Below are 24,007 nucleotides of genomic sequence, written 5' to 3'. Positions count from 1 at the left end.
CTGGTCCTCGGGAGGTTGTGTAACCACCACCATCTGGTGACCCCGCGGGGAACACAGGGTTCATGGGCTCTGTGAGACTGGAGGAGGTTCTGATGGTCCTCCTGTATTGGGAACCAAATCAACCCAAGCCCCAAAGTGTTGGTTCAGCAGGTCTTGGGCAGGCTCTGGTGGAGAACCTGGTCTGCTGCACGATTCTGACTATGGCCGACCTCCCCATAGAGCTCCGTTCCACCAGATGTTTCTCAACGCTGCAGAGCGGTTGCAGAAAGGTTCTCGAGACATTTTGTCATCAGCTTTGGAGTAGCTTCAGAACAGCATGGTCTCCAAAGGATGGTGTTTGTTTGTGTGAGGTCTGGGAAAGCAGGAGGCAAGACCTTGTAGATCCATATTGGGTCTTCTCCTGGTTCCCTGACTGAAGGTGGGCGCAGCAGCACCTGCTGCCTGTCAATCATAGATGACAGAAGGTCTGACCTCCTGGATGTGGAGAGGGAAGCTTCCTGTGACAAATGGAGGAAAAGAACCTCCTGAAGAACAAGAATGTCTGCAGTAGGTTGTTGGGGAAACGGATCGAAGACCCGGTGAAGAAGAACACCGAGGTCTGTCTCCAAGGACCTCCAGTGATCAGCAGGCTGGCGCCGCCAACATCTGGACACGTTCTAAGCCTTCTGGCAGATCCAGTAATCTTTTTCCAATCTACTAGTTTCCTTCGACTTTCTCAGATTACTTTTGAGGATTAGTGATAATCCCTGTATGTGTGTGTGTGTGTGTGTGTGTGTGTGTGTGTGTGTCACTGGATCGGCAACGATCAGCCCACTTCACTGTGACACTGGAGCTCTAAGTCCAGTTCCATCCCAACATCCATACCAGGATGGTCTTTAGGACCGAGCTCGCCTCCTGTTCTCCGCTCCGAGTGGAACCCGTCCAGGCCATGTTCTCCTCCGTCGTGTGCAGCAGAGACCCACAGAGTGTCCAGCAGAACATCCAGGAGAGCAACCGGCAGAACATCTTGCAGAACATCCAGCAAAGCGGTGTGACTCTCAGGATCGAGCCTCGCAGGAATTCCGCCCCTCCGGCACAGACCCCCATGGCCAAACACCTGCTGGCCTACCTGCCCAGGAGCCAGCCCCGACCGGTCCACTCCGCCCCCTTCTTCTGCAAGGTATGCTCTTGTTGGAGGTCGGTCCGAGGAGCTCCACGGGGGCTGTCAGAACCAAAGCGGAACCGAACCAACCAAGTATCTCCGTCACAGAGTCAGTCCGTTCGCAGACGACACTCTGATGATACCTGAACGTCGTGACCGTACAGCTGCTGGAGCAGCGGTTCCTTCAGTCCTGCTTCTTCAGTTCGGATCTTCTCGCAGTTCTTCTGTGTTCCGTCAGGCTCCGATCCGTCTCGGCCCTAACCCTTTGTCCTTCCTCCATGCTCTGACTCTTCTGTCATCCTTCTTCCAGGTTGAAGAAGACCCGCGTCTGAATTCCACGATGCCCCCCCCCAGCCGGAACCTGACCTATCCGGTCTGCTCGTCAGCGCTCCCCACTGGGGAGTCCTGCCTCGTGGAGACCGGGCAGGGGGCCCCCGGCCCGGTGGAGGTGCCCCCCCGACCCCAGCGCTCGCAGCGCAGCAGGAACCTGAAGCGCTTCAGCTCCAGGTGGCAGTCCAGGAGCTCCACCTGCAGCAGCGGCCCCCCCGCTCCGCTGCCGGAGAAGACCTACGGCAGCAGGACCCACAGGAAGCGCTGCAAGCTGCTAGGCGACGAGACATCGCCGCACGTCGCCGCCGGCAACCGACGCCAGCGCTACGTCGCCAAAGACGGGAAGTGCCAGGTGAACCTGGGGCCCATCGCCGAGAAGAGCCGCTTCCTCTCGGACATCTTCACCACCTTAGTGGACCTCAAGTACCGCTGGTTCCTGCTGGTCTTCAGCCTGTGCTACGTGCTCACCTGGGTGGCCTTCGGCGGGATCTACTTCTTGGGCGCGTGGCTGCGGGACGACCTCGCGCACGCGGACGATCGGCGCTGGCAGGCCTGCTACCAGAACGTGGATGGCTTCCTGTCGGCCCTGCTGCTGTCACTGGAGAGCCAGAGGACCATCGGCTACGGCTCCAGGGCGGTGACGGCGCGGTGCCCCGAGGGCGCCGTGCTGCTGATGGTCCAGTCCATCCTGGGCTCCATCATCGACGCCCTGATGGTGGGCTGCATGTTCGTGAAGATCTCGCGGCCGCAGCAGAGAGCCCAGACGCTGATCTTCGGCAAACACTGCGTGGTCTGCGAGCGCGACGGGAGGCTCTGCATGCTCTTCCGCATCGGTGACCTGCGGGAGAGTCACATGGTGGACGCCAAGGTCCGCGCCAAGCTCATCCGGTCCCGGCAGACCGCCGAGGGCGAGTTCATCCCCCTGGAGCAGTCGGAGATCAACCTGGGCTACGACAGCGGGGGCGATCGGCTGCTGCTGGTGGAGCCGCAGACCATCACCCATGTCATTGACCCCAGGAGCCCCTTCTGGGAGGTGGGCGCCCACCAGCTGACCAGGGAGGCCTTCGAGATCATTGTCATCCTGGAAGGCATCGTGGAGGCGTCTGGTGGGTCTTGCGCTAATACCTCTTGAAAACGTTGCCAGTAACTTAATGCCTCATCAATGCTTCCTCAGTATCTCATCGGTCACTTAATACCTCATCAATTCTTCCTCAATACCCCAAAAACCTCATCAGTAGCTCAATATCTAATCAATACTTCCTCAGTACATCGTCAATAACTTCATACCAAATCAATACGTCCTCAGTACCTCGTCAGTAACTTCATACGTAATCAATACTTTATCAATACTCATCTGTAATTGAATACATAATCAATACTTCCATTTTAGACAATTTCCCAAGCATTGGATCATTAAAGTACATCTCAATACCTCTTAAAAATGTTGTCAATAACTTGATACGTCATCAATAGTTCATTGACACCTCATCAATACCCGATTAATAGGTCAGTGTCAGTCTCTGAGATGTGTGTGTGTGTGTGTGTGTGTGTGTGTGTGTGTGTGTGTGTGTGTGTGTGTGTGTGTGTGTGTGTGTGTGTGTGATGAAGGTTTTGATTCTCAACCAGACAAACTGGTTTTACAACCTGGGTTAATAATCTGGTTTATAACCCAGGTGATAATCTGAATGACAGTCCAGATTATAACCTGGTTTACGATCCAGGTTATAATCTGGGTTATAATCCAGGCTCGGATCTGGGTTATAAGGTTTATAGTCTGGGTTATAATCCAGGCTGGGACCTAGGTTATAAAGTTAACAGTCTGGGTTATAGTCTGGGTGATACGGTTTATAGCCTGGGTTATAATCCAGGCAATGATCTGGGTTATAAAGTTAATAATCCAGGTTACGATCCAGGCTATGATTTGGGTTATAAGGTTTATAATCCAGGTTTATAATCCAGGCTATAAACCGGGTTATAATCCTGGTCACCCTCCGGTGTTGCAGGAATGACGTGTCAGGCCCGGACGTCCTACACGGAGGACGAGATCCTGTGGGGACATCGCTTCCAGTCCTGCATCTCCATGGACAAGGGGGCCTACAGGGTGGACTACAGCGCCTTCCACAAGACCTTCGAGGTCCAGATGTCCAAGCTCAGCCAGAAGGACAGAACCTCTGCCGAGGAACGCGGAGGAACGTTCTAGGAAGGAGGAACCGAACCTCCTCCGCTCGCAGGTCTACCACTGAAGTACTGAGGACGAGCGCTTGAACTGTGTCGATCCAGAAGAACATTTAAGATGTTTATGATGTAAACCTGAAAGTAATCTGACTACTTTGGGATTAGCACAGAACATCAGGCTAAAGCTAACTCGCACTGTCAAGGAGAGCAGCTGCTGCCCTCTGGTGGAGGCCAGGAGAACTGCAGCTCCGGTCAGCAGCCAGTGATCAGAAATCGGAGAAAACTTTATTTGTCCCCCGAGGGCCAATTGGGGAGCACATGAACGTCAATAAATAAATGGGTGTATATGTAATATAGACATAATAAACACTGTACGGAACTGTGCACTAGGTGGGGTGCAGGAGGTAGAGCTTGGCGTTGGCGGACGGCAGCCTCCTGCTCATGGTCCATCCATGACGGGTCAATTGCAGAGAACGAATTTCCCCATGAGGGATTAATAAAGGATAAATTATCGGTAAGAAACTGAGGTGAGCTCTGCATTTATAGAATACGTAGAACCGTGAGCGGCACTGCACTGGTAAGGCGATGAGGGGTTTGGACGGCTCTGGGGGACCAAGGTTGGTCTTCTCTGGGTTTTGGGGGCTGGGCAGCAGCGTCTGACTAGAAGGGAGCCGCTGGAAGGCCGGGCGTAAGATGCGTCGGTGAGGATCGTTTTGTCTGTTTTTAATATTTGAAGCGGAAGAGGACTCTGAGGGGGTTTATTTTGGAGCAGACCAAGGCGGTGGGGGGCATTCCTGTGGTTGGGGTGATGGGATGGAGCCACCAGGTGAAGGAGAAGGTCCTCATGTTCTCAATGAAGGCGTCATAGAACGCGGTTCGGATTGTGCTCTTCACCTCAAATGATCTCAGCTTCCCGAGCAGGTACTGCTGTTGGAGATGTTTCCTGAGAAACTCCAGAGGTTGTCAAAGACGCTGTCCATGTATCTGTACTCCTTCACCGTTTCTCCTGGTTCCCCCTGTGTGGTGATGGCGGTCGCCTCTGCCTGCTGGAGAACGTGATGAGTGTCTCCATCCTGGTGTTTGTGGTGTAAGAAGACCCCCTCTGGTCAAAGGTCACGTGATGTGACTTCACGCTGAGGAGGTGTGTGTGTGTGTGTGTGTGAGGGATCGGATCTCAGGTGTGTGTCAACCTGTTTAACAGTCCAGGTGTAACCGGATGCCTGAGGACCAGGTGACCAGGTGGAACCAGAACCCCCGGGTGGGAGGAGGAGGTGCTCCACAGGGTCAATCCCAAACACATGATAGACAACAGGCGAGATGATCTTTAGTGATGTTCTGAAGCCTCCTGGAAAAGATCATTCAGCTGTTCCTCCTCCGAACGTCATCCAAGCGACGAGATGCTTCAAGGAGCTCCGCTGGAGGTCCCTCATACCTCAAACTGGGTCTCTGATGGTCTTAGAAAGGTCACGTGACTGTGGGACCTTCAAAACACCCGGTGGATTTCTGGTCCTGAAGCTCCTTCTGGAACTTCTTCCCCTCCAGGAGATCAAATTTGGGTCATCTGGATCCAGATGGTGTGAAGACCGGCTTCGGGCCCGACTGGGCTCTGATCCAGATAATAATGATAAATAAAGATCTTCTCTTCTGGGTTCCAACCTGACTGTCCTCCACCTGGTGCCGTGTTTTCCAACACCCGTGATGGAGACGCGTCAGAGCCCGACCGTCCAGGGTTCCTCTGGATGGTTCCCGTGATGAGAACCTCCTGCCAAACTTCCCTTCTTCTCAGACGGCGTGGAGGAGCCTGCGTTTGGTCGCGTGACAGCGAAACCAGACTGGAAACAGGATGAGGATGGAGAGAATGCAGGTCTGGTGGAAAGAGTGAGATGTTTCTCCATCCACTGCAAACAATAAAAATATGACATGGGTGAAATCTTCTGTGATTGACTGACAGCGCGGGGTTATAAATACATCTGTTGTTATTGTTGTTGTTTATGAATAAACAAAGGTGAAGAGGGGAAGTCCAGGTCTTCTCCTGGATACGTTCTTCTAAAAGTCCATACATGGTTGGAGGGCCGCCGATGACGTCACCGGCGGGGCGGCTCCGGCATTCCAGCCGCGACGTGGAGGAAGAGGAGGAGGAGGAAGAAGAGGAGGAGGAGGAGGAGGAGGAGGGAGAGAGGAAGAGGAGGAGAGGAGAGGAGGTGCCGTCTGGAGCCTCGCCGACTCCGCGTCCTCACTTCCTGCCAGCCCGCGCAGCGCCGCGTCCAGCCGGATCTTCTCAGGTGCGTCTGAACCGCTGCTAGCCGCTAGCCTTTAGCTGTTAGCCGCCTAGCTTTAGCTCCGCGGCGGGGCGGGAGGGGGAGCGGGAGCGGGAGCGGGGCGGTCCGCCGCTGGGGGACCGGAGTTCGGAAAAGTAGTTTCCGGAGTCCCGGCGGGTCGAACCGGGCCTCCGGTCCACCTCCACCCGGGATTCCGTCTGGAAAATCCAGCTCATGTTGCGTCGGAACCGCGGGGTTCGTTCGATGTGCTCGGCTGCGCGTCCCGCCTGTACACGCGCACACGCACGGAGGCTGCCGGAGCCTTGTGTAAGCGGCGCCTTGTGTCACGCAAGGGCGTGTGCGTGTGTCACAACCGGCCCATTACTGACTGCTCTTTATGTCGGGAGTGATTCACCGCCCGGGGCTCCGCCCGGACCGCCACGGTCCTCCACACCCTCCAGACCCCCGCCCGGGTCCTCCAGACACTCCACCCGGGCGTTCCCCGCCCCAGACGTTGCGTGGATGTTCCGTCCGTGGATGTGCGTGAACTAACATCTAGTTGAGCGGAGCATCTGTGGAGACCCGGGGTGAACGCGGTTCGGCTCTGACCCGGTACCTGGCATCATAACAGAGAGTGTGTGTGTGTGTGTGTGTGTGTGTGTGTGTGTGGAGGAGCAGGAGGTATGTGAGCCATTCCTGGTCCACCTCAGGCCTCCGGAGCACCGGAGCGGGATCTCCTGGAACCGGTTCTGCCGTTCGGACCGTCAACCCGGAGCCTTCACCTGTGCTATCTCGACTGGCTCTTCCGGTTTTCAGAGCGTCTGTGTGTGTGTTTGTGTGTGTGTGTGTGTGTGTGTGTGTGTGTGTGTGTGTGTGTGTGTGTGTGTGTGTGTGTTTAAGCGGATGGAGAAGAGTTTAAACCCACACACACACACGATTCTGTTTTCGGTTGAAACATGTAAATCCAGGCGCTGCTGCGGCGTGTGTGTGTGTGTGTGTGTGTGTGTGTGTGTGTGTGTGTGTGTGTGTGTGTGTGTGTGTGTGTGTGTGTGTGTGTGTGTGTGTGTGTGTGTGTGTGTGTGCCGCGGGGGGAGGAAGGCTTGCTCCCGCAGATAAAACCGGTTCTATTTTTACTCGCTGCCGGAAGTGGCGGGCAGCCGCGGCTGCCGCTTCCTTCCGGTCTGGGTCCTGGTCCTGGTCTCGGTGCCGGTGTCTCCGCGCGGAGGACACACACACACACCTTCAAGGTGTGTGTTCTTCGTAGGAACCCGTCCAATCACATTCCTCTGATTGCACCTTTTGTTCGCCACGCCTGAGAGACCCGGATGTTGTGGGACAGTCCATCGGAGTGTTCGGATGGGGGAATTTTTTTTTGTGTTTTTTTGTTATTGTTGTTGTTTTTGTGTTCTTTCCCCGATGACGTCACGTCTGCCGCCCGTCAGCGGGTAAAAATGTCTGCGTTACCGCCGTGCGTGTGCGGGAGCCCGCCCGCACCGGGACGACCGCCATGTGTGTCTGCTTGCCCCCCCCTCCCGCGCAGTGCGTGGGCGGGTCCCCGCACGGCTCCCAGCGCCACAAGGAGGACTTTATGATCGACCCTCATCAATAATCAGCATCGATCACCTCCGAGGGGTCGTCCGTCCGTGTGACAGATTAGTGATGATTGGAAATCAATCCCCATCCAATGGTTACTGCTTCCTGGCTGGACATGACCTGTGGGGGGGCATTCCAGGTGATCTGGAGGCTTCTTGAAGGTTCTACCACGTTCTAGAGATCTAGAAAGAAAGAAAGAAGCAATGTTTTGGTGTTGTTTAGCTTTCCGTGATGTTCCACAACGTTCTTCAGTGTTCCTTAGCTTTCCTTGATGTTCTACTGTGTTCTTCGGTCCACCGACAGCTGGGGGGGCAGCTGTCGGTGGACAGCCGCCTCCACCTGCCAGCAGGGATCAGCCCACCCTTCACACACACACACACACACACACACACAGATACACAGATGGCTTGTTCTTCTCCGGGGGCCCACAGGTGCCCCCCTCCAGAGTTGTGGACCTTCATTGTGTGAGGACCAGAGCAGCAGCTCCTCACTTCCTGCTGGAGAAGAGCTAAAAACAGAAGCGGCGGTTGTGATTGGACAGGAAGTGGACGCCTGTGCTCCTCTGTGATTGGGCGGTCGTGTCGCAGGACCGGGGGGCCGTTAATGGTGCGCTTGACGGAGGAGGAAGTGACATCACGGCCGCTGTCCATTGTTTGCGGGTTTGGATCCGGGTCAGCCGGAACCCCAGACGTCCCCAGACGCCGTCCTGCAGCAGGATGTTCTGGGAGACGGAGCTGGTCCTGACTGAAGCGTTGTGTCTGGAAAACCCCGAGGCCGGCGGCGGCAGCACAGCCCGCGCTTTGTCCTCCTCAGCCCCACGAGGAGCTGCATTCCTGGACGTCTGCTGCTCCAGGAGGACCTCCTGTTCTCCTCCGGTTCTCTGGAGCTGGAGGTTCTCCCACATCTTCCTCCTGTTCTCTGAGCTGGAGGTTCTTCCAGATGTCCCCGGTTTACTATGAGCTGGAGGTTCTCCCAGACATTCCGATCCCACCAGCACACCCCTGGTTCCAGCGGTGGAGGAACCGAAGGAACCGCTGGTTCTGGCTCTGGATTTTGATCTTCTTGGGGTCGTGACTCACAGGAAATTACTCCCATTCCAGGAGAAGTGCTTAGGAGGAACCGGCCGAGGAACCGATAGGATCGGAGCGGCGGCTGCCGGCGGCGGGTTTAATCTGTTCTCCGGGTTCTTTCCAGTTCCACCGTCTCTGACCGGCCAGCTCGGGTCCCTCACAGAACCATGTCTGGAAAGCTCACCAAGGAGGACATGGAGGAGATGAGGGAGATCTTCGCAAAAGTGGGTGAGTGTCTGCGATCCGGGTCGGTTCTGTCCGACCGGTTCCGTCCGGGTTCTGCGGCCCCCTGGTCAGCGTGGTGTCTCCTGCCCGCCCGCAGACCAGGACAGCAGCGGCTTCATCTGCGACGACGAGCTCCACGAGCTGCTGAAGGAGGCGGGACATCCCCAGCCCAGGTACCTGGTCCGCCAGATCATCGAGAAGCTGGACCGTGACAAGGACAACCACATCAGCTTCCAGGAGTTCCTAGCGGTATGACACACACACACACTCACACACACACACACTCCCAGAACATGATGTCCGGCCCCTCCTCCTCCTCCTCCTCCTCCTCCTCCTGGAGGTTCATGAGGTGGTGGGAGGGTTTTTGCTGACAGAGGAGAAACTCGGCGGAGCTGCTGCGTCAGCTTCGGGACGAAAGAGCTTATCCTCCAGGATTCTGAGCAGATGTTCGGTCCGTCAGCCGATTGACAGGCAGCTCAATCCATCCGTCAGATGTGTGTCCTCTTCTCCTGGAGCTGAGCAGCTGAGGTTCTGGAGGTGCTTCAGCTCCTGCCTTTCGTTGTAGATCGTCCAGGAGCTGAAAGGAAGTCAGGTGGCCAAGACCTTCAGGAAGGCCATTAACAGAAAGGAGGGCATCCTGGCCATCGGCGGAACGTCGGAGCTCTCCAGCGAGGGGACGCAGCACTCCTTCTCCGGTAGGACCTCCAACTCCACCTCCACATCCACCACCCCACGGCGGCAGGCTCTCATGATCTTCTCTGTCTGCCTCCAGAGGAGGAGCGCTATGCCTTTGTGAACTGGATCAACACGGCGCTGGAGAAGGACCTGGACTGCAAGCACGTCCTGCCCATGGACCCCAACACCGACTCGCTCTTCACCTCAGTGGGGGACGGGATCGTCCTCTGGTGAGACACACACACACACACACACACACACACACACACACTACTGTCAGTGCCAGTAGTAGTCAGCTGACCTAGAAGGTCTGAGAACATTTAGGATGTCTTCCGGGTCACACCAGAGACAGTCTGAGAAGCTGAGAAAAGAAAGAAGGTTCTGGTCTTCACTGGACCTGGAGCTCCAAGCTCCTGTCATGTGAAGGTGTTTCTAAGTCGGTTCAGGCTGTAGACCTGAGATGACCTCAGGCGGTCTTCTGTCCAAACAGTAAAATGATCAACCTGTCAGTGCCGGACACCATTGATGAGAGGACCATCAACAAGAAGAAGCTCACCCCCTTCACCATCCAGGTCAGTCTGCAGGAGGGAGTGTGTGTGTGTGTGTGTGTGTGTGTGTGTGTGTGTGTGTGTGTGTGTCTGAACATCAGACCCTAAGAGCTCCGTGTTCTCCCGACCCTGCAGGAGAACCTGAACCTGGCCCTGAACTCGGCCTCGGCCATCGGCTGCCACGTGGTGAACATCGGAGCTCTGGACCTGAAGGAGGGGAAGCCCCACCTGGTCCTGGGTCTGCTCTGGCAGATCATCAAGATCGGCCTGTTCGCCGACATCGAGCTCAGCAGGAACGAAGGTGAGGAAACGGTGGAGCGGTGGTGATGTGGCGTGGATCGGAGCAGGTACTGACCGCCCCCTCCCACCGCCACCGCAGCCCTGGCCGCCCTGCTGAGGGACGGTGAGACCCTGGAGGACCTGATGAAGCTGTCGCCCGAGGAGCTGCTGCTACGCTGGGCCAACTTCCACCTGGAGAACGCCGGCTGGCAGAAGATTAACAACTTCAGCTCCGACATCAAGGTCTGTCTCCAACCGCCCGCTGACGGGTCGTCCTCCGGCGAGGACCAGAGGACCGGGCGTCTCCCGGCCTCCCCGATTCCTCTCGACCATCCTGGAGGTCCTGGTTGGTTCAAACATCTCACTCTGTGTGTTTATGTGTGTGTGAAGGACTCCAGGGCCTACTTCCATCTCCTGAACCAGATATCTCCAAAGGGCACGGACGAGGACCAGCCTCGCATCGACATCAACATGGGGGGCTTCAGTGTGAGCCTGCGCTAACAGCTGCACCTTAGCTTCACGCCAACAGGCACATGCCCCCCCCTTATGTGTATGTGTGTGTGTGTGTGTGTGTGTGTGTGTGTGTGTCCTCCAGGAGAGGGATGATCTCCAGCGGGCTGAGGCCATGCTACTGCAGGCCGACCGTCTGGGCTGCCGGCAGTTTGTGACGGCGACCGACGTGGTCAGCGGGAACCCCAAGCTGAACCTGGCGTTCGTGGCCAACCTCTTCAACAAGTATCCGGCTCTGACCAAACCCGAGGGGGAAGACATCGACTGGGGGCTGCTGGAGGGTGGGTCCAGACCTTCGCTAGATGTCCTTCAAACTACCGGTCGGCGCCTCGGGCGTTTGCCTTCCGGAAACGAAAGCCGGGTCTGACTCCTGCTCTGCCGCCTTCAGGTGAAACCCGGGAGGAGAGGACCTTCAGGAACTGGATGAACTCGCTGGGAGTCAACCCTCATGTCAATCACCTGTACGGGTAGGTTTCCCCGGCGTGCAACGCTCCTCAAGGTCTGCCCCTGGACTTTGAGGTCCGACCCGGCTCCTCTTGTCCCGTAGGGACCTTCAGGACGCCATGGTGATCCTGCAGCTCTACGAGAGGATCAAAGTTCCCGTCGACTGGACCAACAAGGTCAACAAGCCTCCGTACCCCAAGCTGGGGACCAACATGAAGAAGGTGAACCTCCTCAGACATTCAGCTCCGTCGCGCCCTCTCAGGCACCCGCCTTTACCTCCGTCATCTCCTCCACCTCCAGCTGGAGAACTGTAACTATGCGGTGGAGCTGGGCCGGCAGGCAAAGTTCTCCCTGGTGGGCATCGGAGGGCAGGACCTGAACGACGGCAATGCCACGCTGACCCTGGCCCTGGTTTGGCAGCTGATGAGGAGGTACACACACACGTAAACATACAACTCCTGCACCCACCGCCTGCCTGCCAAAGTGCGCTTGGGCAAGATGCCGAATGGTCCACTAGCATCGGTGTGTGTTGAGACCACTGGCTGTTGGAGTTGTATGGAGGTCAGACCTTCTCCTCACCTGCCACGGCTGATGGAAGGCTCTTCTCCTGCAGGTACACCCTGAACGTCCTGGAGGACCTGGGCGAAGGGGAGAAGGTCAACGACGACATCATCGTCAACTGGGTCAACAAGACCCTGGCGGAGGCTGGGAAGTCCGCCAAGATCTCCGGCTTCAAGGTGGGTCGCCGCCAGTCCGCCGCGAACATGCACGCGCGTGTCACTGAGGTAACCGCCGTGTACGTGTCCGTGCACGCCGCCAGGACCGGGACATCAGCAGCAGCCTGGCGGTCCTGGAGCTGATCGACGCCATCCAGCCGGGGAGCGTGAACTTCGAGCTGGTGAAGACCGGCTCGCTGTCTGAGGACGACAAGCTGGAGAACGCCAAGTGAGTGCAGCCGCCGCTTCCACTTCGGGTGTCCACGGTGCCGGCGGCTGATTGCTCCCCCTTCTTACCCCCCACCCCCCCGCAGGTACGCCGTCTCCATGGCGAGGAAGATCGGGGCTCGAGTTTACGCCCTGCCGGAGGACCTGGTGGAGGTGAAGCCCAAGATGGTGATGACGGTGTTTGCCTGCCTGATGGGCCGCGGGATGAAGAGGGTCTGAGGTCGCCGGCGCCCAAGGGCCAGGACTGAGTCAGAGAGGAGCCGGAAGGCCGCAAGCTTTGCCTCCACGGGAGGCAGAGCCGTGGACGACCGCTCACCTTCTCCGTGCAGAACTTCTTCTTCAAGCCTTTTTCCAGCTGCGAGGTTGTTTACATTTTTACTGCCTAACTTAATTCCTTCTCAAAGCCTTCCCGGCGTCGAGGTCGAGGCCGGACCGCGTGCCCCAACGCCCCATCGCCATCCCAACCCAACCGCCCAATTGCCCCAACGCCATCCCAACCTGACCTCCCAACTCCCCACAACATTCCAGGCCAAAAGCTCCAATGTTGCTGCCGCCCGGGACCATCCTGATGCCTCTTCCTGTTCCTGTTTCTTCCTGTTTCTATGGACTGAGCAGTGAGCTGACCCCTGACCCTTGACCCTTGACCCCCGACCCCCTGCTGTGCCTTCTGCCTCAGGTTCTGCTCTGAGGTTCCTCCTCGTTTTGTATTCGACTTGCCGCCGAATGTTGGACCGCCGCGGCGCCCATGATGAATATCTGCTCTCAACAATAAACGAGTATCAATACTGGCTGAGGCCTCCTTCACCTCCTCCACACACACACACACACACACACACAACACACCCTGTTTGAAGTTCTTCAGGGGTTCCTTGATCCAGTGAATTGTTTCCTGGTTCAGTCAAGAACATTCCAACCCCCTGCCGTCTCTCCTCTAGGAGGTCAAAGGTCCAGGAGACTCATTGTCTTTTAGATGTTTGGTTTCCTCCACCTGCTCCAGGTGACCGTTCATGGAGAACACTGAGCTCCAGAACTTTGGAGCCGGAGATATTCACTGTTCAAACATGATGTTCTTCTGAAACTCGAAGCGTCCCGTTCCAGGTGGAACCTCGTCTTCCGGGCCGGTCTTCCTGAAGGCTCCTCCTGAAGGCTCCTGGTTGTCACTGCCTTCCCTGCCCTGACAGAGCAGGAGGAGGAGCCTTCAGACACCTGAGACCATGGAGCTTCTCAGATTCTCAGAGCTCATTAGATATCTGTCACATCACAAGCGCAGAGCCGATCGGGCGCTCTTCAAGGGCCAGAAGAACCTGCTGAGGGTTTGTTTGTTTCACGGGGATTCTTCTAGGACCGGTGCTCATCCTCCGAGAACCCGTTCCTTCACAGGTGACGGAAGAACATCTACAGATGGAAATATAGACCGAAGGAAGGTCCACCTCCAGCGGGACAGAAGAAGAAGTCTCATCAGGAAACCCGGGCTTTTATTCTGAAGGAGTAGAGCAGTGATCCTCCAGTCCCAGAAGACCCGGACCAGAGGACACATCCGGGCCCTCCAGAGGAGCCCCGCCCCCCCGCAGCCTCCGGCGTCACGGCGGCTCGACCCGCATCTCGCCCGGAGGAGGAAGAAGAGGAGCTCCGCCCCCGCGGATCATCCGTCTCCAGCCAGAGGCGCCGGCGTGCGTGTGCGTGTGCGTGCGATGGGGCTCTTCGTGGGTTAGCGGCCGTGGATCACAGGTGAGCGTGCACGCGTGGAAGAGGAGGGGGTCGAACTTCTCCGGGATGTTCCAAACCGGGTCGCGGACCGGAGCCAAGGTCCCCCGGATCTACCGGCGCGATATTTTCCGTGCGTGAGCGCGTTTGTTCCGAAGGACCCGGTGCTTCCCGGTGCGTGTGTTAGGGGTTTGGTGTTGGTGGAGGAGGTGGTGGACCTCCGGTGGTCCTCCGCTGGTCCTCCGGTGGTCCTCCGCTGGTCCTCCGGTGGTCCTCCCGGTTCGGCGGGTGCGGGCCCGCGGCTCCAGCGGCTTCGGCTCCGCGGTTTCCTGAGTGACGGCGGCCCCGAGGGGCGGCCTCTGATTGGCTCTCCCAGCGCAGCGCTTCCACTGTGTCCTCCTTAATGATCCTCCAATTAGCGCGGCCGGTTACAGTCCCCTAAACGCCTCATCAGCCCTGCGCGTGTGTACGTGCGTGCACGCGCGCGTCCTCCACCGTCACATCACCGACGTGAAGATGCTCCTCGCCTGTAGCGTCCGTCGCCATGGCAACCAGGGGCTTTGTGAAGGCCCTGGAGAGCGGGGAGCTCTGCTCCATTGAAGCTGTGCATGTGTGCGCGTGTGTGTGTGTGTGTGTGTGTGTGTGTGTGTGTGTGTGTGTGTGTGTGTGTGTGTGTGTTCTCCAGGATGACAGGCCAGGCGGCGGAGTGGGACCCCTCCCCCCACAGCCTGTCCGTCAAGACGGGCCTGGAGGAGGAGGTGGAGCGGGCGGAGAGCATCCTCAGCAGGTGAGGGGTCCTCAGGGGTCACAGGGGTCATGGGGGTCACGGGGTCACAGGGTTTGGGGGTGCAGGATCAGGTTCTAAAGTGAGATGTTCTCCTGGAGGGTTCCGTCCGTGTGGGACGACACGTCCTCCGAGCTGCAGAGAGTCGCCACCCTGGACCCTCATGGAGGAGCCTCCAGGACCTCCTTTCACAGGGGCGGAGCCATGTCCAGGTGATGCATACACACACACACACACACACACATATATGTGCATGGTTGAAAAGAAGACACCCGAAGTTCTGAGATCCTCCCTCATGGAGGAGGGAGACAAAAAGATCTGGTGTGTGAAGCAAGATGTGGAAACCTCACCACCTCCCAGGTGGAGGAGGACCTGGGGATGGACCTTGGTCCACAGCTGCTGAGATGTTCAGTACAATCCCTGGAGAAGTAGCCCAATATGTAGAGCCACAGTACTTGTACACCAAGAACAGGTACTTCTACAAAGTTCCAAGTATAACTAGCCTGGAGGAGACGGGACCTTCTCCATGGTGGTCTCACAGGGTTTCCACCAGTGAGGTCCCCGTTCCACCGCAGCAGAAGAAATATGGCTGACTGACAGTATGTGTCTCCAGGCTGGTGAGCCTGGTCCTCAGGTTGAGGGAGTGGGCCCACCGGAGCCTGATCGAGGAGGAGGAGCGTCCCGACTCCTTCCTGGAGAGGTTCCGTGGACCGGAGCTCCGGACCGCCCCGAGCCGGGTCAGCAACACGCAGCCCGCCGCCGCCACCGTCAGCGGCGTCATCAGGTAGGTCCACCTGTGGAGCCGAAGACCCGCCCCTTCACAGGGAGGAAAGGCGGACGCTGTTCCCCATCTGTCCTTCTGCGGTTCTTCTAGGAGGAGGTGGGACCTGCTGGTGGTGTCCCCGTCCGAAGACTCCTACTACCGTTGGCTCTTTGTCATCACTGTCGCGGTGCTCTACAATTGGTTCCTGGTGGTTGCTAGGTAACGCCCCGGCCCGCAGCCGCACCGGCGCCTCCGGTCAGCACTGTTAGTCACTTCCTGTCACCTCGCAGGGGCTGCTTCGACAAGCTGCAGACGGACAACTACATCTGCTGGCTGGTGCTGGACTACCTGGCCGACCTCCTGTACATCATGGACACCTGCGTCCGCCTTCGCACAGGTGACCCGTTCTCCGTCCGTAGACTTACAAACGGGTAGAGCTGCAATATATTTTCAGCCACTTGGGGGACAAGGTTCTCAAAACATCTTGCCAAAAGGCTAGCACACCCGGAACATCGGGTTGACTCATCGTACCTGAGGCTACCAAATGTTAGCTCAGACGACATCTTGAGGAACACCTTCCTTCTTGTTGGCCAACAACCTCTCACTCTACTGCCCCCCGTGGCTGGTATCTTCTGTCGAGGCGGGCTGAGGTTGCTAGCTGTTAGCATCAGCTAGCCCCAGGGGGAGGGAGTCGTTTGGTTCCTGCTACCTCAATGTTCTCCTGGACTTGATTGACACATTATGAACATTCTCCATCCGTGGAGGTGGAATCCTAAAATTGGGCTTTCCAAGCAGCAGAACCAGAGGCTCCTTCCCATGTGGCGTGAAGCCATCCTGATTGGCTCTCTAGGTCTGTTGTGTCCTTCTACCTTCAGCAGGTATGCTTTGTGTCTCTGAGCTTCTTGAGGATTGGAAACTGCTCTTCTGGTCTCAGGGTTCCTGGAACAAGGTCTGCTGGTGAAGGACCATGCCAAGCTGAGGGACGGCTACGTCCGCACGCTGCAGTTCAAGCTGGACGTGATCTCCATCCTGCCCACGGACCTGGGCTACTTGGCCACGGGCATCCACACCCCTCAGCTGAGGTTCAACCGTCTGCTCCGCTTCCCCAGGATGTTCGAGTTCTTCGACCGGACCGAGACCCGCACCAACTACCCCAACATCTTCCGCATCTGCAACCTGGTGCTTTACATCCTGGTCATCATTCACTGGAACGCCTGCATCTACTACGCCATATCCAAGTCCCTGGGGTTGGGCTCGGACACCTGGGTCTTCCCCAATGCCTCCAAGACGGAGAACTTCACCCTGACCAGGAGCTACGTTTACTGCCTCTACTGGTCCACCCTGACTCTCACCACCATCGGGGAGATGCCGGCCCCGGTGCGAGACGAGGAGTACCTTTTCGTGGTATTTGACTTTCTCGTCGGGGTGCTGATCTTTGCCACCATCGTGGGCAACGTGGGCTCCATGATCGCCAATATGAACGCCACCCGGGCCGAGTTCCAGGCCCGCATCGATGCCATCAAACATTACATGCACTTCCGCAAGGTCAGCAGAGAGCTGGAGACCCGTGTCATCAAGTGGTTCGACTACCTGTGGACCAACAAGAAGGCGGTGGACGAGCAGGAGGTGCTGAAGAACCTGCCCAACAAGCTGCGGGCCGAGATCGCCATTAACGTCCACCTGGAGACCTTGAAGAAAGTGCGCATTTTTCAGGACTGCGAGGCAGGTTTCCTGGTGGAGCTGGTCCTCAAGCTCCGACCGCAGGTCTTCAGCCCGGGGGACTACATCTGCAGGAAGGGGGACATCGGCAAGGAGATGTACATCATCAAGGAGGGGAAATTGGCGGTGGTGGCCGACGACGGCGTGACGCAGTTTGCCCTCCTCACTGCCGGGAGCTGCTTCGGCGAGATCAGCATCCTGAACATCAGGGGCAGCAAGATGGGCAACCGCCGGACGGCCAACATCCGCAGCTTAGGCTACTCCGACCTCTTCTGCCTCTCCAAGGACGACCTAATGGAGGCCGTGACAGAGTACCCTGATGCCAAGACCGTGCTGGAGGAGCGGGGCCGGGAGATCCTGATGAAGGAAGGCCTCCTGGACGAGAACGCCGAGAGCGGCGGGCTGCAGAGGGAGGACACCGAGGAGAAGGTGGAGCGTCTGGAGCTGAACCTGGACTCCCTGCAGACCAAGTTCTCCCGGCTCCTGAGCGAGTACACCCACACCCAGCAGAGGCTGAAGCAGCGCATCACCCTGCTGGAGCGCCAGCTCCACCGCACCGACGGCGGCACCGGCACCCTGGAGGATGGGGTCGGGAACCCCGAGACGGAGGGCCGGTCGCGGGCCGGGTCGCCTGCCCAGGCCGGGGGGGGTTCTCCTCACAGTGTCTCCATGATCTGATGGTGAAACCCAGGAGGAGGTCCCGGACAGGCGGAAGAGGAGACGCCTATAGGCTCGGGGCCCACCGGCACCACCCGTTGACCAATCAGGAGATGGAGGCAAGGCCCCAGGAGGCGGGGCTCGGGCTCTAATTGGTTGTGTTGATTGGAAAGGATCAGTGTGCTGCACTCAAACGCAGCACGCACCTCTGGCCCTCACGCTGCTTCATTGTCCTGATAATCTGCCAGATTATAGATGTCTGTTGCAGCCATCTGCTGTCTCGCCGGAGGTGGACCCGCCCCTCCAGTGGACCTTCTGTCTCCAACATCTCCTCCACCCAGGGGAGCTCAGTGACCGTCGAGTTCGCCGGTTCTGGACTCAAACCGACGTTATTCTCAGGTTTCGCTCCAGGAGGACGGCACTCTTGACTTCTCCTGCGGTCGGAGGTGACACCCCTGGTGGACCTCTGGACGGGACGGGTTCTTCCGGGGTTCTGTGACATTTCTGCTGCATCTTGCAGATCTTCTCGTCTGCCCATTTCCAGCTTCACAGCTTTGTGGCTAACCGAGCAGGGGGCCTAGTTAGCTTAGTCTTGTTAGCTTCGCCTGACACCGTTTGGCCTCCGGTTAAACTTTAGGCTTCTCACCTCCTCGCCAAATTCCTCATGGAAATATCTGGACCTTCGGAGCTTCTGACTCACCGTCAACAGTTGTTATTGCTAGCATCGTTCGCCTGCTCGGCGGCTAACTGCGGAGAAGCTTTGAGACCAACCAGCAGGAGGCGCAGTGACGGCCTGCAGCTTTGTGCGACACCAACACTCGGCTGTTAAGGGTCAGACACGTTCTGCCGTGGATTTAAGAACACGGGCTGGACCGTGGAGAAGAACCACACCAGAGCTCTGGTTCTCCAGGTTCCATCAGGCATATCCAGCTGGATTATTTCCAGGTCAGACACAGAGGAGAACCATCCCATGAAGGTGGATCCCGCTCAGGTTCTGTGCCCGGGAGGGTCCTGGTCTGCTGTGAGCAGAGAACCCGTGTGACTTCCTCTGGGGGTTTTCCGTTTGTTCTGCTGCTGCATTCCAGGATGCAGGTCGACCCTGCAGAGCCTGATAAGCGGCTGGAACAATGAGCTGGAACCGGGGCCTGCAGAACCTCTGCTAGAACATTGTGAACAAACAACCCCGCCCGGGGAGCGTGTGAAGCTCTGGTGAAGCTCCAGTGAAGCTCTAGCTTCACTCCTTCATCACCTGCTGGGTTCCTCCTGGGTTTCTACAGCTTTCATTCTAAAAAAAATTCCTTTCGGATCTCCTACTTCCTCCTTGCTCGCTGGAAGGTCCCTCCTGGAACCGGTTCTCCGGGTTCCTGCCTACTTCTCCTCTCTCTGTGTCACAGTCCTTTCGCTCTTCCCTACTGTAATTATCACCATTATGTTGTTACACACACACACACACACACACACACATGGGAACGCCCAGCAGAAGTTGTGAAGTGTTTTAGCAGACAGATGTTCTTTATGAGGCGGTGAAGCTGACCCCTCCTCCACCTTCACCCCCTCCCCCACAGCAGCTGTCACTCCAGCCCCATGAAGGTCTGAGCAGCTGCTCTCCAGGGACGCCAGGGCGGCGTGGAGGAGGCGGAGAAGGGATTGGGACGGCGGTTAAAGAAGACAGGGAGCGTCTGTGGTGGAGAAGAAGTGTATTTGTTGCTGGGTGGAGGATAGAACCCTCCCTAGAAGCGTCCCCTGGGCAGATGTTCCTCGGAGATTTCCTCGCGGGCTGTGATTGGATGCGGGGGGAAGGGGGCGGGGCCGGCATCTGTGAGCCGATTGGCCGAGGAGTCCTAGCGCATCCTCATGTGCAGGCCGTGCTTGGGCCCGTCCACGCGCTCCAGCTTCTCAAAGTGCTTCCTAGCATTGCGGATGTTGATGAGCGTGGCTGCGGACGCTAGAGCAGGGAGGAGAAGATCGCCGGTCATACATCGGCGGTCCTGCCGGAGGAGAAGGTCCTGGATACTCACGGATGGAGGGGTCCGACATGATGACCATCACGTAGGTGTTGGAGGTGAAGACATCGATGAAGGCTGCGAAGTTGGAGTTCCTCACCTCCATGCTCTGGAAGGAGGCGGCCAGCTTGCTGCAACACAGGTGGGTGGGAGAAGGTGTGAGGCATGAAGACCTCCTGGAGGAGAAGGAAAGGACGAGGGGGGCAGGAGACGGACCTGCAGCTCAGCTTGAACTGCTTGATGATGTTGCTGATCTTCTCGAAGCGGTGAGCGTCCCTCTGCTCTTTGCACTGATAGTGGGAAATCACCTGCAGCGGAGAAACATCTCCTTCAGCGCCAGGTGTGTCTTCACCCCTCACACACAGGTTCTAGTGTGAAGATGCAGAGGAACTCACCAGGAACGTGGCCCTCTCAAACAGAAGGACCTCATCGGCCTCTATGATCTGAGCAAAGTTCCTGAGGTTGGTCTCCAGCTGCTGGACGTTTGGGATCAGCTGGTAGACGATGCTAGACCAGGCCTGCATCACACACACACACACATCAGACACACACACACACACACACACCTACAGCAGGATTGTGAGGTTGCTTCTCCCACCTTGTACAGCGTCTCGTCCCAGATGGACGTCCTGAAGCAGGTACAGGCCAGAGGCCTGGAGAGCCTCTTCAGGTCCTCCTCCCGCTCCTTGAAGATCTGTGGAGCAGCAGGAACTCAGTGTGAGGTCAGACCTTCGCTGGAGCAGAGGTGACACAAAAGCTCCCAGGTGGACGACATTCTCCAAAGAACTCGGCCGGAGGCTGTTGTGATGGGTCATGTTGTGGTCATGTGAAGGTGTGATGGTCAGATGATGTGTCATATCAAGGTGTAGGCCTCCCTGAGTATCTTCTCTGGGCTGGCCATGAGCCGGCGTGTTCCTCTGTGCCCTGGAGATGGTTTCTCCGTCTTCACTGAGGAACCCCCGCCTGGCCCTGCATGATCTTGAGGTTTTGCTGAGGTGGGTCTCCGACGCCCCCTCTGGTGTTCGGTGATACTACACATGCAAACACCTGATATTTACTCTTGGATTCCAATTAAATGCTGGTCCTCCATCTTCTCCAGCAGGTGGAGGAGCAGCTCCTTGGAGACTCTTAGGTGTTGCAGTGGCTGTTTTTTTTAATCTTCCTGTTTCACTTTGCACTTTGAAATGTTCTCCTGACCTTCGGCCCACAAAGGAGACGACCGGCCAGAAGATTGTGCAGAATGTGCACACCTTCACTCTGGATCTGTGTGTGTGTGTGAGAGCGAGAGAGCAGGAGCGCGCCAGAAGCTCCTGGAAATCTCACCAAATCCCTCTGGTCCTCCTGCACGAGGTCCATCTTGTGCACGAGGCAGAAGACCTTGGCGTCGGGGGAATTCTGCAGGATGGCCTCCAGACAGGACTGGTAGTAATGCATGTCCTTCTCCAGCTCCCGGCTCTCCACGTCAAACACGTAAATCAGAACTTCCACATTCCTGAAAATGTTGTCCCTCTGGCTGGTGAAGTAGTTCTCCATGAAGGTGTCCTGCCTGGAAGCACAGACACGTTTCAGGATCGTGGAACTGGGTCCGAAGACAGAGGAGAAGACGAGAAAATTACCCTCCGCAGTCCCACAGGTTGAGAACCAGGTTCCCCAGGAACCTCACGTGGGAGTGTTCCACATCGACTGGGGGGAACGAGAGGAGAGGTTAGGACCAGGTGAAAGAACATGGTGGTTTAACGTGTCCTGGAGGTTCCTCACTGGTGGCTCCCAGGCGCCGGGTGTCCCGGGCGATGTAGTTGGCAAAGATGATCGATCTCATGCTGGTCTTTCCAGACCCGCTTTTTCCCATCAGCAAGACCTAGAACCATACAGGAGATGCCGGACCATCAGCCCGAGCAGCGCTGGAGTACATGACACTTCATCACTCTGGACCCCCCATCCCTTTGAATCGAATAATCCCAGATGATTTATCATCCCACTGTCTGACCGGCTGGAGAAGAGGTGTGAAGTGAACCCGGCCACACCTTCTAGAAGATCTCAGAGCTTTGAAAGAACACGTAGAACGTTAAACTGCAAGAGCTGGAAGACTAAGGCGTGTTCTTTGTCTGTTAAACAAGTGTTTCCCAACCTTTTTTGAGCCACGGCACATATTTTACATTAGAAAAATCACACGGCACACCGCCAAATAAATATGTCAAAAACACTTTTTAACAAATTAGAATGAAACTGTAGTCTCAATTTACTTAGTGTGTAATCTAATATATCTGATATCTGTCGCTTCATCAAGTTGCAATGCAAATTTCCCACTGATGTGCAACTTTTCCAGAACACTTTTTTCAATGTCTGAAGACATGTCATCAATATGTATGAAAATGGTATTATTTGAGAGAACTCTGGCTATTTCTTTATCAACGCCAGAGCCGAGCATTTCTTCTACAATGATTTTGCCGGCAGGTAGTATCAATGTTTTGCTATGGTGTGTGGCTGTTTGGATTTAGAGAGGAGTTCATCAACTTTGTAGCAAGCTGTCACTGCTTTCTCACTCGTCTTGGTAGTTTTCAAAAATGCTGCCTGTTTGTTTACGTGGATACAAGTACTTTTTATTTTAAAAATGTATCACGCAAATGTATCACTAATCACTCTGATACACAGATGCACAGGATAATTTACTACCTGTTGCCATCGAATGGGCACGCTGCCCACATAGACATAAGAAGACACATTATTTGCGTTGGATAAATAATTTTCGGACCAATTAGGTTAAAATGGGGATTTTTCCACGGCACACCTGATGATCTCTCACAGTGGTTGGGAAACACTGCGTTAAACCAAAACCTCCTCAGTTTTATTTTGAGGATCATCTCCGGGTGGACATATTATGGGATGTTGGTGTGTCTGAGGCGGCTGGGGTGACCGGACCTTCTTCTTCATGGCGGTGCTGGACATCCCCCTGGGCGGACGCGGTGACTTTCTCGGCCTCTTCCTCTCCTTTCAGCCGCGGAACCAACTATCAGAGGGAAATGTTGTCACCCGGACGGCTCAGGCGGACACACGCTCAGCTTCCGGTGACAGAAAAGCACACTTTTAAATGACTAAATGACGTTTTAAAGGAGCGCCTTCACTAGGAGCGCGTCCTTAACGAAACGATAAGCGAAATTTAATATTATTTTGTCGATAAATCCCCTCAGCACTGGCTAGTGTCTGCGGCTAACGCTAGCTTAGCAAACGCTGCGGGTTCCGGCGCAGCGCTAGCCGCATTAGCAGCTAGCTCACCTACCTCTCCGTTGCGGCGGTTGTTCGGTCACTTTCTGGGGGAGGCTGTACTTTTCTGGAAGGACACGGTGGACATCGTTTGGAAACAGTCGGCGGGGAAGATCGGCTGCTTCCTGTTTACCACATCACTTGGAAAACAGGCAGCCGAGAGAAGATCAGCTGCTTCCTGTTTACGGCGAAGTCACATGACGCAGAGGGATAAATTCGCCCCGAGCCTTGTCTGACAGGCGCAATGCGTTTCGCCTGTTCGTGTGTGAAGACTTGAGGAGAACATTGAAGCGTGGAGACCAGCACGTCTGGAGGACACTGATGCCTCAGGAGGAGATGAAGTCAGTGTTAAAGTCAGCTGTTCACAGCAGAGGGATTCATTCATTCATTCATTCATGCGTTCACACACACACACACACACACACACACACACACACACACACACACACACACACACACACACACACACACACACACACACATGTATATGAATGTATATAGAATCAAGCTGAATTCAATGCAGATGAAATAACACTTCTATTAAAATTCAACATGAATATGCTCAAAAAAAAATTTTTTAATTTTATTTAACGCTTATTTAACCAGGAAAAAAAAGTCCCATTGAGATTAAAAACCTCTTTTACAAGAAAGTCCTGGCATAGAGGCAGCAATAAGTTACAGACAGATAATATTACAAACAGTTAAAACAGCTAAACAAGTTGACCTCTAGTGTTCTGAGTCTGGTTTTAAACCAACCATTTAGTGAGATAAAATTAGGGACTTTTCAGTCTTTTTGAAGTAAGTTCCATGCAGTGGGGGCAGCATAGGCTAAAGCCCTTTTCCCTTGTTCTGTGTGGGGGAAAAAAGGACGTAGAGCAACACTTGATCATTTGATCGCAGCGGGTAAGAATCCGCCTTAATAAG

General features: G+C 56.0%; 4 protein-coding genes across 5 annotated transcripts; 3 read left to right on the top strand and 1 right to left on the bottom strand.

The window, feature by feature from the left end:
• Positions 1-41: 41 nt before the first annotated feature.
• On the top strand, positions 42-4,158 carry LOC147226568 (G protein-activated inward rectifier potassium channel 3-like). Its single transcript, XM_086161006.1, has 4 exons — positions 42-677; positions 810-1,159; positions 1,452-2,577; positions 3,475-4,158. Exons 2-4 carry the CDS (start codon positions 869-871, stop codon positions 3,669-3,671), a joined length of 1,614 nt encoding a protein of 537 aa, XP_086017132.1. The 5' UTR covers positions 42-677; positions 810-868; the 3' UTR covers positions 3,672-4,158.
• A 1,618-nt stretch (positions 4,159-5,776) lies between these two features.
• On the top strand, positions 5,777-12,977 carry pls3 (plastin 3 (T isoform)). 2 transcript variants are annotated; one of them, XM_086160233.1, is made up of 16 exons: positions 5,777-5,928; positions 8,692-8,795; positions 8,890-9,041; positions 9,358-9,487; positions 9,565-9,697; positions 9,958-10,039; positions 10,151-10,316; positions 10,395-10,537; positions 10,685-10,780; positions 10,890-11,085; positions 11,193-11,271; positions 11,352-11,469; positions 11,549-11,679; positions 11,862-11,985; positions 12,069-12,193; positions 12,279-12,977. In XM_086160233.1, the coding sequence occupies exons 2-16, from the start codon at positions 8,735-8,737 to the stop codon at positions 12,409-12,411; spliced, it is 1,869 nt and encodes a 622-aa protein (XP_086016359.1). In that variant the 5' UTR covers positions 5,777-5,928; positions 8,692-8,734; the 3' UTR covers positions 12,412-12,977. The 2 variants fall into 2 exon arrangements, with proteins under 2 accessions (XP_086016359.1, XP_086016358.1); XM_086160232.1 differs by having other exon boundaries at positions 10,395-10,780.
• Positions 12,978-13,876: 899 nt separating this feature from the next.
• On the top strand, positions 13,877-17,967 carry cnga2b (cyclic nucleotide gated channel subunit alpha 2b). The gene is made up of 7 exons (XM_086160235.1): positions 13,877-13,920; positions 14,582-14,683; positions 14,782-14,892; positions 15,294-15,464; positions 15,555-15,662; positions 15,734-15,840; positions 16,378-17,967. Exons 2-7 carry the CDS (start codon positions 14,583-14,585, stop codon positions 17,838-17,840), a joined length of 2,061 nt encoding a protein of 686 aa, XP_086016361.1. The 5' UTR covers positions 13,877-13,920; position 14,582; the 3' UTR covers positions 17,841-17,967.
• A 1,534-nt stretch (positions 17,968-19,501) lies between these two features.
• On the bottom strand, positions 19,502-23,287 carry rraga (Ras-related GTP binding A). Its single transcript, XM_086160234.1, has 10 exons — positions 23,100-23,287; positions 22,742-22,829; positions 21,581-21,680; positions 21,439-21,505; positions 21,146-21,368; positions 20,421-20,516; positions 20,218-20,340; positions 20,039-20,130; positions 19,838-19,953; positions 19,502-19,764 (listed from the first exon to the last, which is right to left on the bottom strand). The coding sequence occupies exons 2-10, from the start codon at positions 22,766-22,768 to the stop codon at positions 19,661-19,663; spliced, it is 948 nt and encodes a 315-aa protein (XP_086016360.1). The 5' UTR covers positions 22,769-22,829; positions 23,100-23,287; the 3' UTR covers positions 19,502-19,660.
• Positions 23,288-24,007: the final 720 nt, after the last annotated feature.

The sequence above is a fragment of the Fistularia commersonii genome, chromosome 15 (genome assembly GCF_037954325.1).
Source record: "Fistularia commersonii isolate RoL2024-O1a breed Wild chromosome 15, RoL_Fcom_v1.0, whole genome shotgun sequence".
NCBI lineage: Eukaryota > Metazoa > Chordata > Actinopteri > Syngnathiformes > Fistulariidae > Fistularia > Fistularia commersonii.
This window is presented reverse-complemented; position numbering and strand designations above follow the sequence as displayed.